At 41.9% G+C, this 10,672-nt stretch overlaps 1 protein-coding gene across 1 annotated transcript; it reads left to right on the top strand.

Annotated features, from left to right (window-relative positions):
- Positions 1–384: 384 nt before the first annotated feature.
- LOC124295150 lies at positions 385–10,095 on the top strand. Its single transcript, XM_046744036.1, has 4 exons — positions 385–425; positions 643–828; positions 2,712–3,916; positions 9,614–10,095. Exons 1-4 carry the CDS (start codon positions 385–387, stop codon positions 10,093–10,095), a joined length of 1,914 nt encoding a protein of 637 aa, XP_046599992.1.
- The last annotated feature ends 577 nt before the right edge of the window (positions 10,096–10,672 follow it).

The following is a 10,672-nucleotide window of genomic DNA, read 5'->3' as shown; positions in this document are numbered from 1 at the left end:
TCGGGACCAAGACAGAAGCCGCCTGAGATGAGGAGGCAGCACCGCACAGTAAGTCGTCCAACAGCTGCTAAGAGGACGAAGTGGAGAGCCCAGTGGGCTCATCTGAGGGTTGAGATGGTTGAGACGTAGACTGAGAAGTGGTAGGCGGTTTCAGGACTACTTCCTTGAAAGCAGCATACCAGCAGCAGGACTTCCTTTTTACGCAGCCAGGATGATAGAAGGCTTTGCACGAGGTGCAGTGAGACGCTAGTTTGACAATACTCCTGCTGCAACCAAAACAGGTTCGGGTCGGAGCCATGATCTCAATTCAGGAAACAAGTATAGTCGAAATTTTACACTCGGCTGCTATCACTTACGATTGAGATAAGAACACAGTCGGTAAAGATGGACGAGACTGCACGGGGATGGTCACAGCAGCAGGTCAGGTGAAGAAAGGCGGAAGTCCAATGTTCAGCCGCTATCCTCACGCGGTGTAAGCAGGTGGAAAGAGGAGCATGCGTAGTAACGTGCGGTGGATGCGTAAGAGGAGCTGCGCATGCGTGGAGCAGTCCGGGCATGTGACAAGGAAGTAGACGAAGTGCTGTGACAGTTGATATTAAAATAAACACATCCAGGTGAATACGAACTGTGAGTTTCCAAAAGAGCAGCAAGAGCAACAAAAAGCAGCAAGCCATCAAACCCTACTGAGTATCGGATGGCTAGCATTGAGGCGCAGGCGAGAGGTTCTGCAACAAAAATGCCCGAAGGCAGGAAGCGGCAGCAAACAAGCGAAAAAGGCAAAGTGACACAAGCAGGTTTTCAAGCGTACTCACCGGAACCGGAAGTTCGGTTAGCCTTACTATTTATTCAGATTTGGAGCTGAAAATTTTTGTCTTCAGATTATATTTGAATGACCATTTCCTGACTAATTGGACATGCAGGAACTCAGAAAACGTCGCGAAAAGAACGTTGTAACAACAGAATAAAAATAGCGAGCAAAATTAATCGTTTTTCGGCTATAACTCTTGATGCGTTGATCGCAGCGTATGGAGATTACCCCCAATCGATTTCTTTCGCAAAATTCCGTAGAAAAATCGCATGGAGAAACCTATTTCAGCACTTGTCAGAATCGCGAAAATTTTTGCCAACAATGCGAAGGGGTTGCTTTACTATTTCTTCAGCTTTGGAGCCGAAAATCTTTGGTTTCAGAATCGATGCAGATGACCATTTTCTGAGTAATTGGACACTCCGGAACTCAGGAAGCGCAGTGAAAAGAGCACAGGATCAACAGGAGAGAAACGGCGAACGAAATTCTCCGTCATTCAGCTGTAACTTTCGATGCGTTGATTGCAGCGTATTTGGACTGCGCCCAATCGATTTCTCTGCCAAAATTACGTCTGTATTTCTGGCGGAAATTTTGGTGATTCCAACAAGTGCTGAAATGGGTTCTTTCATGCACTAATTCAACCTAACTTTGCCAGAGAAATCGACTCAGCGCAGTTCCAATACGCTGCGATCAATACATGAAAAGTTACGACCAAAGAACGGAGAATTTTCCTTGACACTTCTTTCCAGTTGATCCCATGCTCTCTTTACTGCGTTTTCTGAGTTTTTGGGGGTCTAATTAGTCAGGAAAAGGTCATTCACATAGATTCCAAGACCAAAAATTATTCGGCTCTCAAACTGAAGAAATACTAAGTCTAACCGCTGTGCATTTTTGACGAAAATTTTCGCGATTTTGGCAAGTGCGGGAATGTTTTTTCATTCACTCCTCGATGTTGTTTCGCTATAAAAATCGATTGGGCGCAGTCTCAATACGCTGCGATCGACTCATCAAAATTTGCAGCTGAAAGACGATGAATTTTTTTCACCATTTTTCAACTGTTGATCCCATGCTCTTTTCACTGCGTTTTCAAAGTTCCTGGGAACCTAATTAATCAGGAGAGGGTGATCCAATTCGAATCTGAGACCAAAACTTTTCGGCTCCGGAAAGGCTAACCCCGTCGCATTTATGGCGAAAATTTTCGCGATTTTGACAAGTGCTGGAATGAATACTTTCATGCACTATTTCGACGTAATTTTGCAAGAGAAACCGATTGGGCGCAATCCCAATTTGCTGCGATGGACGGAATAGTTACAGCCGAGAAACGAAGAGTTTTTCTCGCCATTTCTCTCCTGTTGATCCAACACTCTTTTCGCTGCGTTTTCTGAGTTCGTAAGTGTCTAATTAGTCAGGAAAGTGTCATTCAAATCGCATCTGGGACCAAAAATTTTCAGCTTCAAAACTGAAGAAATAGTAAGGCTAACCAACCCCTTCGCATTTTTGACGGAAATTTTGGTGATTCTGACAAGTGCTGCAATGTGTTCTTCCATGCAATATTTCGACGTGATTTTGCCAGAGAAATCGACTGGGCGCAGACTCAATACGCTGTGATTATCGCATCAAAGGTTACAGCCGGTAAACGAAGAATTTCTTGAATAACAACTTTTCGAGCCCGCACGCACCGGAATTTCTCATCGCAGGCTTCCCTCTTCGAATTGGAAAGCTTGGACTGGCATGCTTTTTTCTTTTCCGCGACGGTAGATGAATTGTTTGATTTTCTGCGGAAGAACACAATCGCTGCATTAGACCAGCTTGCTCCGTACGCGTCCTCCTCTTCCAGACGGACTACTCCTCCGTGGATTTCGCCGGAGCTTCATTAACTTATTTGCACCAGGGACTTGATTTATAGAGCCTACCATCGGTCCAGAAGTCCTGTTTTACTCGAACGCCACCGAGAGGCTCGCGATTTTGCGTCTAAACGCATCCCTGAGACTCGGTCGAAATTCTACGCGGGCAAGCTGTCCGGCTCCGAGGATTCCCGTGCGCTCTGGAAGGAGCTAAAGCATCTTGGACTACTGGCTTCGGTCCCCAATGATCAGGGTCTTTTCTCTCCGGACCAACTGAATTCGTACTTTTCCAGTGTAGCGCAACGACCCGACCCTCCAGCTTACAATGATTTTTTCTTCTACTTCAGCGATATAACACCTGAAGCGCTCCGGAGAGCGATTTCAGATTTCACGTCGCAATCGCGAGGTGTGGACGATTTGTCGCTGCGAAATTTCAAGGATTCGCTACCTCTGCTATTCCCGTTTATTTTGACGCTTATTAATTTGTCGCTGACTTTAGCAGTTTATCCTTCCCAATGGAAGGAAGCGCGTGTCCTGCCGCTTGCTAAGGTCAAGTCTCCTTTCTCTCTTGAGCATTACCGGCCAATTTCGAATCTCTGCATCCTCTCTAAGGTGTTCGAGCGCATTGTTTTGAACCAGATCATGGTTTTTCTTGACAGCCGAGGCTTGCTTGACCTCCGTCAGTCAGGTTTTCTCCCTGCACTTAATACACAATCAGCTCTACTGAGGCTCACCGAAGATATTCGCAAAGGAATCGACAACCGTAAGGTAACCCTGTTTATTCTATTTGATTTTCGAAAGGATTTTGATTCTATTCCTTATTCTATCCTGCTCAGCAAACTGTACGATATGGGTTTTCCTCGGAGCGCCTTGAACTGGATAGCCAACTATCTACAGGGTAGATCGCAGGCAGTGGCTGGTAGCGATGGGAAATCATCTTCTTGGCAAAGCCTCGACCAAGGTGTACCTCAAGGCTCGGTACTGGGCCCCCTTCTATTTCTGATTTTTAATGATGACTTGTCCAGTGTCTTGCGTTTCTCTAACCATCTAATTTATGCAGACGATCTGCAAATTTACCTGCAGACTCCTTTTTGCGGCCTGACGGATGCTATCTGTAGCATCAACGACATTGACGCTGTGACAGGTTGGGCTGCGGCCAACGCCCTTAAGTTAAACGTGGCTAAGACCCAAGCCATCTTTCTGGGCAGCACGTCTGCAATCGCCAGACTTAAACGGCTCAAGCTCACGAATATTTGTGACATTACAAGTATTCGAATATGGGCGGCAACATTTCTGAGTTGACTTGACAAGAGAGAAGTGATCTTTGACCAATGTGGTGTAACGAGCGAGAAATCCGGAGATCAGAAGCTGAGCAAGGAGACTGCGGAAAGACGCCGAACTGTACAGAACGACAATCATAATACTCCGCAGAGGTTGAAAATTTAGTCAATTTTGAAATTTACAAAGTTCCATATATACAGTATAAAGTTCATCGAATCTTTGACATTGTTACGATCCATACTGCTCTCATCTTTCATTTCAACGTGGGTAAACGACGAAACCTGAAGGTGAACACAAGGATTCTAATCATCCGTCGAACAAGAGTGAAGAAGAGAATAATATCTGGATTGGCACGTGACTTGTCTGTTGCAACAATATTCGACGACAAAGACAAGGAACCAGTTGATTTCAACGTAAATAGTGGGGATGCAAGAGTTCTAGCCCACGCAGTGAGTTGGAACTCTTGTATCCGGATTCCTACCTTACCGACAGTCGGTATGTTACCATAGAATGGTTCAGAACCCGCATTGTATCCGACTGTTAACATAGATGGCGCCACCTGTATTATCACCCGATTTAATCGACAGCCAGTCGATATTTAAAATTTTTGCTAGTCAGATGGGCAGCCATTTTGATTATTGCTTAGTCAGATGGCAGCTATTTCGATTTTTCCTCTGGCAAACGCAGTCCACTACCTGCTTTTTCGTTGATCGATTTTTTTCCCATCACATGCCCCAACGTTGGTTGGGGTGTGCAGGTTTTTGATTTCTTCTTATTCGAATAAGCAACCATTTTGATTTTTCGCCCCATCAATCGCTGCCCACTACCTGCTTTTTCGTTGACCGATTTTTTTCTCCTCGCATGTCCCAAGCTAATAGGGGTTGGAGGTTTCCAACCTCAGAGCTGTAAGCCATGAAGAGTCGTGACCGCAAGAACGGTATGCGCGCAAACCATCCGGTCAAGAATTGACAAGACAAGATTTTTTCCCCCATCAAACACAGCCCACTACATGCTTTTCGTTGACCGTTTTTTATTCTTTGATGGCGGGATGGGTGAAGGGTAGGCCCAGTCGTCTCTGACGTCATTATTCCCTCCTTATCTTCTAATGGTTGAGAGTAACCGGAAGACGACATGACCGGTGAGTTTGCATCGAGATTCCACTTTGTTTGGATTAAAGATTTTTCACGATTCGTGAGCAAACAATTGTCTAATTACAATGGTCAGCTATTTTCATGTGACAGATGCTTGTGCCACTTCACTTCACTTAAACATGCCTACGACAACATGCCTACGACAACCATCGACAAGATTGCAGTATGTTAAATAAAGAACGCATGGAATTGCCCAATTGTGAAAATTTGACATTTTCCAATTTTAAAAACAAAGGTACCGCCCCGTTTGTCGTATACGCCGATCTCGGATGTATATTAATCCCCGAGTCCGCAGATGAATTTGAAACTCGTGAGACTCATGAAATTAAAAAACATATCCCGCACAGTGTAGCATACTATATACATTGCGCGTACGATGAGACTTTATCGGAGTTCCACAGTAAACACGGTGCCGATTGCATAGATTGGTTCATGCAGCAGCTTAAAGATTTATCGACCCAAGTAGAGTCACGCATCAAAAACATAATTCCGATGGAGTCTCTTACCCAAGTGCAACGCGATCGTCACATGCGCGCAAATGATTGTTATATTTGCGAAAAGCTGTTCATCCCTGCGGAGAAAAAGTGTCACAATCACTGTCACTTCACGGGTAAATATTGTGGTCCTGCTCATAATCGGTGTAATTTGAATTTCGGAGAGACGCATACAATTCCAATAGTTTTTAACAATTTAACCGGTTAGGATTCTCACTTTTTAATAAAATCCCTAGCATCAACTTTTCGCGGTGAAATTTCACTGCTACCCATGAATAAGGAAAAATATACCGGGACAATCTCTTGAAACTATACATATAACGCGCATGCGCCAAATAATTTAATCTCATTGGTCGGTGAAATCGCGCCGCGGTGATGTTTTCTTCTGCTGAGCAAGCCGCCAACGTACACAAAATGAAACAAAAGCTGTAATTCTCTCGCGCGTAAAGCCGTGGATTGAGGTTATGCTGCTGTTTATTTATACGTAGTGTGAATTGTCTAAGAAGAATAGTATCGTTCAGCAATACCGTGGTTGATTTCGGAAGATATTCAACCGACGCAATAAAGAATTTAACGGAAAAGCAAATATCAAATGATACAGAAATTGGGTGTTATTTATTGAAAGGAGAAATCTGAAATTCAACGTGAAATGTCATTAACAAGTGGGAATCTGGACAAACAGAGGTAGGTAAGTAAAAACACTGTTTATTGTGAACAGATTCTTTATTTACATAAAATTAAAAATAAATGAATGGTTGAGACCCAGTGGAAGGTATTTCCATAGTAGATTCGTTACGGTGCAGTGCTCCAGAAGTCAGTAATTAGTGCCGATGAACATGAAATAAATAAAAGAAATGAGTAACAAGGAATGAAGAAATTATTCATCTTAAACACGAAGCTTAGGAGGACAAAGAGTAGCAATTAACAGAAAACGTACCCGACGCAATACTCACAAAAACCCTCGCCGACATCATTGATTAGTTGACAAAGTTTTTGCAGCTCCATTGTACAACAATCAATGTTCCGTTAACAAAGAGGGTTCACCAGATATCCAAAAATAAAAAGAGAAAAAGAACAACAGTTAATATTACAGTGTAAGTCATGCTATTAATGAAAAATTAGGAAACAAAACAATAACTTACAAGACAATCGTCCGAAAACACTGGGAGACCAATCTCCACTCTTCTGATCACCCCTCGTCTGGCCATTGGTTGCCTTTCAAAAAGTGCTCGAAATGCCCTCCAGCAGCTGCAGCGCAGTAACCGAGCCGGTCGTAGAAGGCATTTGTCGTGTTGGATATAATATCCGGAGACAGGTTCTGCAGGATGTCCAAGATCCTAGCTTGCAGTGCGGCAAGGTCTTCAATCCTACCTTGGGCATACAGAACATTTTTCAAACGGCCCCACAAGCCGTAGTCCAAGGGAGCGAGATCAGGTGAACGGGCTGGCCACTCGACCTCCGGGCTTGCCCTGCCAATCAAGCGTCCAGGGAATTGTTGGTCGAGGTAATCACGCACCGCACGTGTGAAGTGCGGTGGGGCTCCATCCTGCTGAAACCAAACAGGTTCTCTGAGTTTCAATTCTAGAAATCGATGTCCCTCTTCATCATTACGTAGGAAAACAAGGAAATAGTTTCGTGATGTGATCGGCGATGTTTATTCACCTCGTATTCAGCGGTTCAGGTAAACGAATTTCAGTAACCTCGCGATCATACCGTGATATTTGCGATCATATTGTCAATTTGCTAATCGAAAAATTTTGTTGATTTCGAAAAAATATGGACTATGAAAAAACTCCTCAATACAAATTCAATAAATGGTATTCACAAAAGCAATACGTCAAACGATATCTAACGATCATTAATTTGTGATTGTAATTTTCGAGCATTAAGCCAGGTGATGTCTGGTGGCAATGCGTCTCATTAACGTTTTATGTTTTGTGAATTTTATTGGAAATTAGTTGTATTCAAAAATGCCAAAAGATCCTGTTTGATAATAATAGCTTCTAATATTTTCAGGTACGAAATAATTCATTGTCAAAGCGGGACTAAATTTGTCAGGCATCGAAGCATGTAAGTAAATTTTCAATTACGTGATCTTTGACAATGACAATATTTTAACATGGATTCAATGATTAAATTCGTTTTTTTTCCAGCAGGCTCGAAGTTTAAACTTTAATTAACACGAGGAAAATTATGCCTTACCTGATGGTCAAAACGTTTAGGTGGCAAGGGTCCTGGTTTCTCGAGCGGTGCAATCATTGGAACCATTGAACCTGGTTGTTTCGTCAGACATCAGGTGCAAGAGTGAATTTTATCAGGCCATCGCCACCTTCTTAACATCAGTTGAGGCAAAATTGAAGAGCGGGATATACTACAGATCATAATGGCTGAATATCCCATCATTTTACTTTGATTGAGCTTATAGCGATAAGTTTGTTACTTAACCGTTGCTGCCAATTCATTCTACCGAGGAATTATTCTGTGCACCATTGTAATTTAATTATTTTTTTCTGCAACAAAGGGACTCTTTCCAAATATCCATGTTAGAAGGTGATGTTCGGAGGACTAAGAACAAGATATTGTATCGGATTACATTATTTGGAAAAAAATCTTCATAAACTTGGTTAAAAATTAGATATTTATTTATTTTGATGGAACAAGGGACACAATCTTGAATCCGATAAGTTAAGATCCTCGTAATAATGTTCTGACATTACTCTAAAACATGATTGTCCTTGAAGCTAATTGCGACATTGAGGCGCATTTTGAGAAACTTGATTTTTAACTTGTGTCACAGGATGTGATTTACGTTCCTGAGTTCTACGCTTTCGATTAGATTTTCTTCGTTTCGAACCGCACTAACATGAAATACAGAAATCATTTTAATAAATCTAGTATTACTTGAATTTTCAACTTGAGTATTAGGTTCTCTTCATTTATTTAATCGAACATCATTGAAAATTTGCGAAATAAATTCTGATAATCATTCGGAAATTTTAAATAGTAGTAGCAATAATTTGTTAATCGGAAAAAATACATTGGCTATCGACTATTCGTAAATTTTGTTGAACTATTTCCAAGAAAAAAAAGATTAACAGTTCCGTTACAGATAGTGAGATATTTGAATTTCTTGAACGCTCGGTTTAATGTCTCATTTTCGAAAGTGGTACAATTCAATATTACCGCCTGAAATCACAGAAGAGTGAGAGAGCTGCTTAGTTGCTTGAAAGTGGCGATGATCTTTGTACGTCTGACAAATTGAATGGGCAGATAACAGTGAATATCAGAGATGTAATTATTTTAGCCGTATCACCTGTTGATAGATAAAAGTTTTATTGTTATTCCTAATGTACGAAATGATAAAAATGATTAAATAAAGTGTTCGCACCTACCTGCTGCGTTTCTTCCAAGCACCCAACATTTAAATAGATTTCTCATTTTAGTCGAATAAAGCCAATTTTCAAAGAGCATTAGCATCAACTTTCCGAGTCACTACCTCGACTGTTTGAGATTCTAACCTCAAAAATTCGTATGAACTACGCCGCCGCCAGAAACAGAGTTTGACAGCTGAAACTCGGAGTGGCCAGCCTGCCCGAGCAGCCGATAAAACTCGCGCATGCGCATTATATGTATAGTTTCAAGAGATTGTCCCGGTATATCCTTCACAAAACGCGTTGATGGGACAATGATGCGCTTGAGATTTATTGATTCCTTTCGTTTCATGGCTAGCAGCATCGATGAACTCTCGTCACATTCAGCCGATGCCGATAAACATAACGCCTAAATTCTACAATAATCCGACTCAGTTCAGTTTGATGACTCGCAAAGACGGTTTTCCCTATGAATACGTCGATTGTTGGCAGAAGCTCGTTGAAACTCAGTTACCTGCAAAGAAGCATTTCGACTCTCAACTCACCAATTCAAATATTTCAGACGCTGATCAGGAGCACGCGAAAACTGTTTAGGATGAACTTAACGTAGAGACATTAGGTGCGTATTCGGATTTATACTTGAAAACGGATATTCTTTTGCTCGTAGACATTTTCCCAAATTTCCGCGCCAGCTGCTTCAAAACACACGATTCAGATTCGTTGCACTACTACACAGCGCTGGGACTTGCTTTTGACGCGATGCTCAAATACACAGGAGTAAATTTACAACTTTTAGACGACACGGAACTAATATTATTCATTGAAAGAGCCATTCGAGGCGACGTAGCGCAGTGCTCTAATCGACACGCTCGGGCCAATAACAGGTTTATTCGTGAAGATTTTGATCCAAACAAAGCGGAGTCATACTTCATGTATTTTGATGTAAATAATCTGTACTGTGCAGCTATGAACGTGCATTTACTAATCGACTCGTTCGAGTGGGAGTATGAGTATGTTGATATTACAAACCATCCAGACGATTTACCGATTGGTTACTTTCTGGAGGTGGATTTGGAATATCCTATAGAGCTTCACGAGGATCATAGAGATTTGCCTCTTTGTCCCAAGCGTTTCACTACCTCCAGGTAGTAAAATCGCCAAACTCGTGACCACCCTTCACCCGAAAACAAGATATGTCATACATTATGGAAATTGGAAGCAATGTTTAAGTTTAGGCATAAGATTAAAAAAAGTACACAGTGTTTTAAAGTTTGCACAATCTCAATGGCTCGAGCCTTACATCACTCTTAACACCGACAAGCGCAAGCAGTCTAGGAATGAATTTGACGTAAACTTTTATAAACTCATGAATAACGCGGTGTTCAGCAAGGCTATGGAGAATGCACGCAAACGCAAAGATGTTAAATTAGTCACAAAATGGGATGGAAGAGGTGGTGCGAGAACGCTTATTGCCCGACCGAACGTTCGTAGCTGTACCGTATTTGACGAGGATATAGTTATTATAGAATTGGATCGTCAAAGTTTGTTTCTATAAACCTATCGACGTCAACGCATCAATTCTAGATTTGTCAAAAATCATTTTGTATGATTTCCACTATAATTATGTCAAATCCAACTTTTCGAACAAACAGGTCAAATTGTTGTATACCGACACAGACAGCCTTATTTATCAATTCAATGTACCTCATATCTGTGATATCGTCAA

The sequence above is a fragment of the Neodiprion lecontei genome, chromosome 6 (genome assembly GCF_021901455.1).
Source record: "Neodiprion lecontei isolate iyNeoLeco1 chromosome 6, iyNeoLeco1.1, whole genome shotgun sequence".
Classification (NCBI taxonomy): Eukaryota; Metazoa; Arthropoda; class Insecta; order Hymenoptera; family Diprionidae; genus Neodiprion; species Neodiprion lecontei.
The sequence above is the reverse complement of the archived record's forward strand: the minus strand, read 5'-3'. Positions and strand labels throughout refer to the sequence as shown.

Coding starts and splice junctions, on each gene's coding strand:
- LOC124295150 (XM_046744036.1), top strand. CDS start 385: ATGGACGAGACTGCACGGGGATGGTCACAGCAGCAGGTCAG. Junction 426..642: donor TGGTCACAGCAGCAGGTCAG/GTGAAGAAAGGC, acceptor AGTTTCCAAAAG/AGCAGCAAGAGCAACAAAAA. Junction 829..2,711: donor TCACCGGAACCGGAAGTTCG/GTTAGCCTTACT, acceptor CTTGATTTATAG/AGCCTACCATCGGTCCAGAA.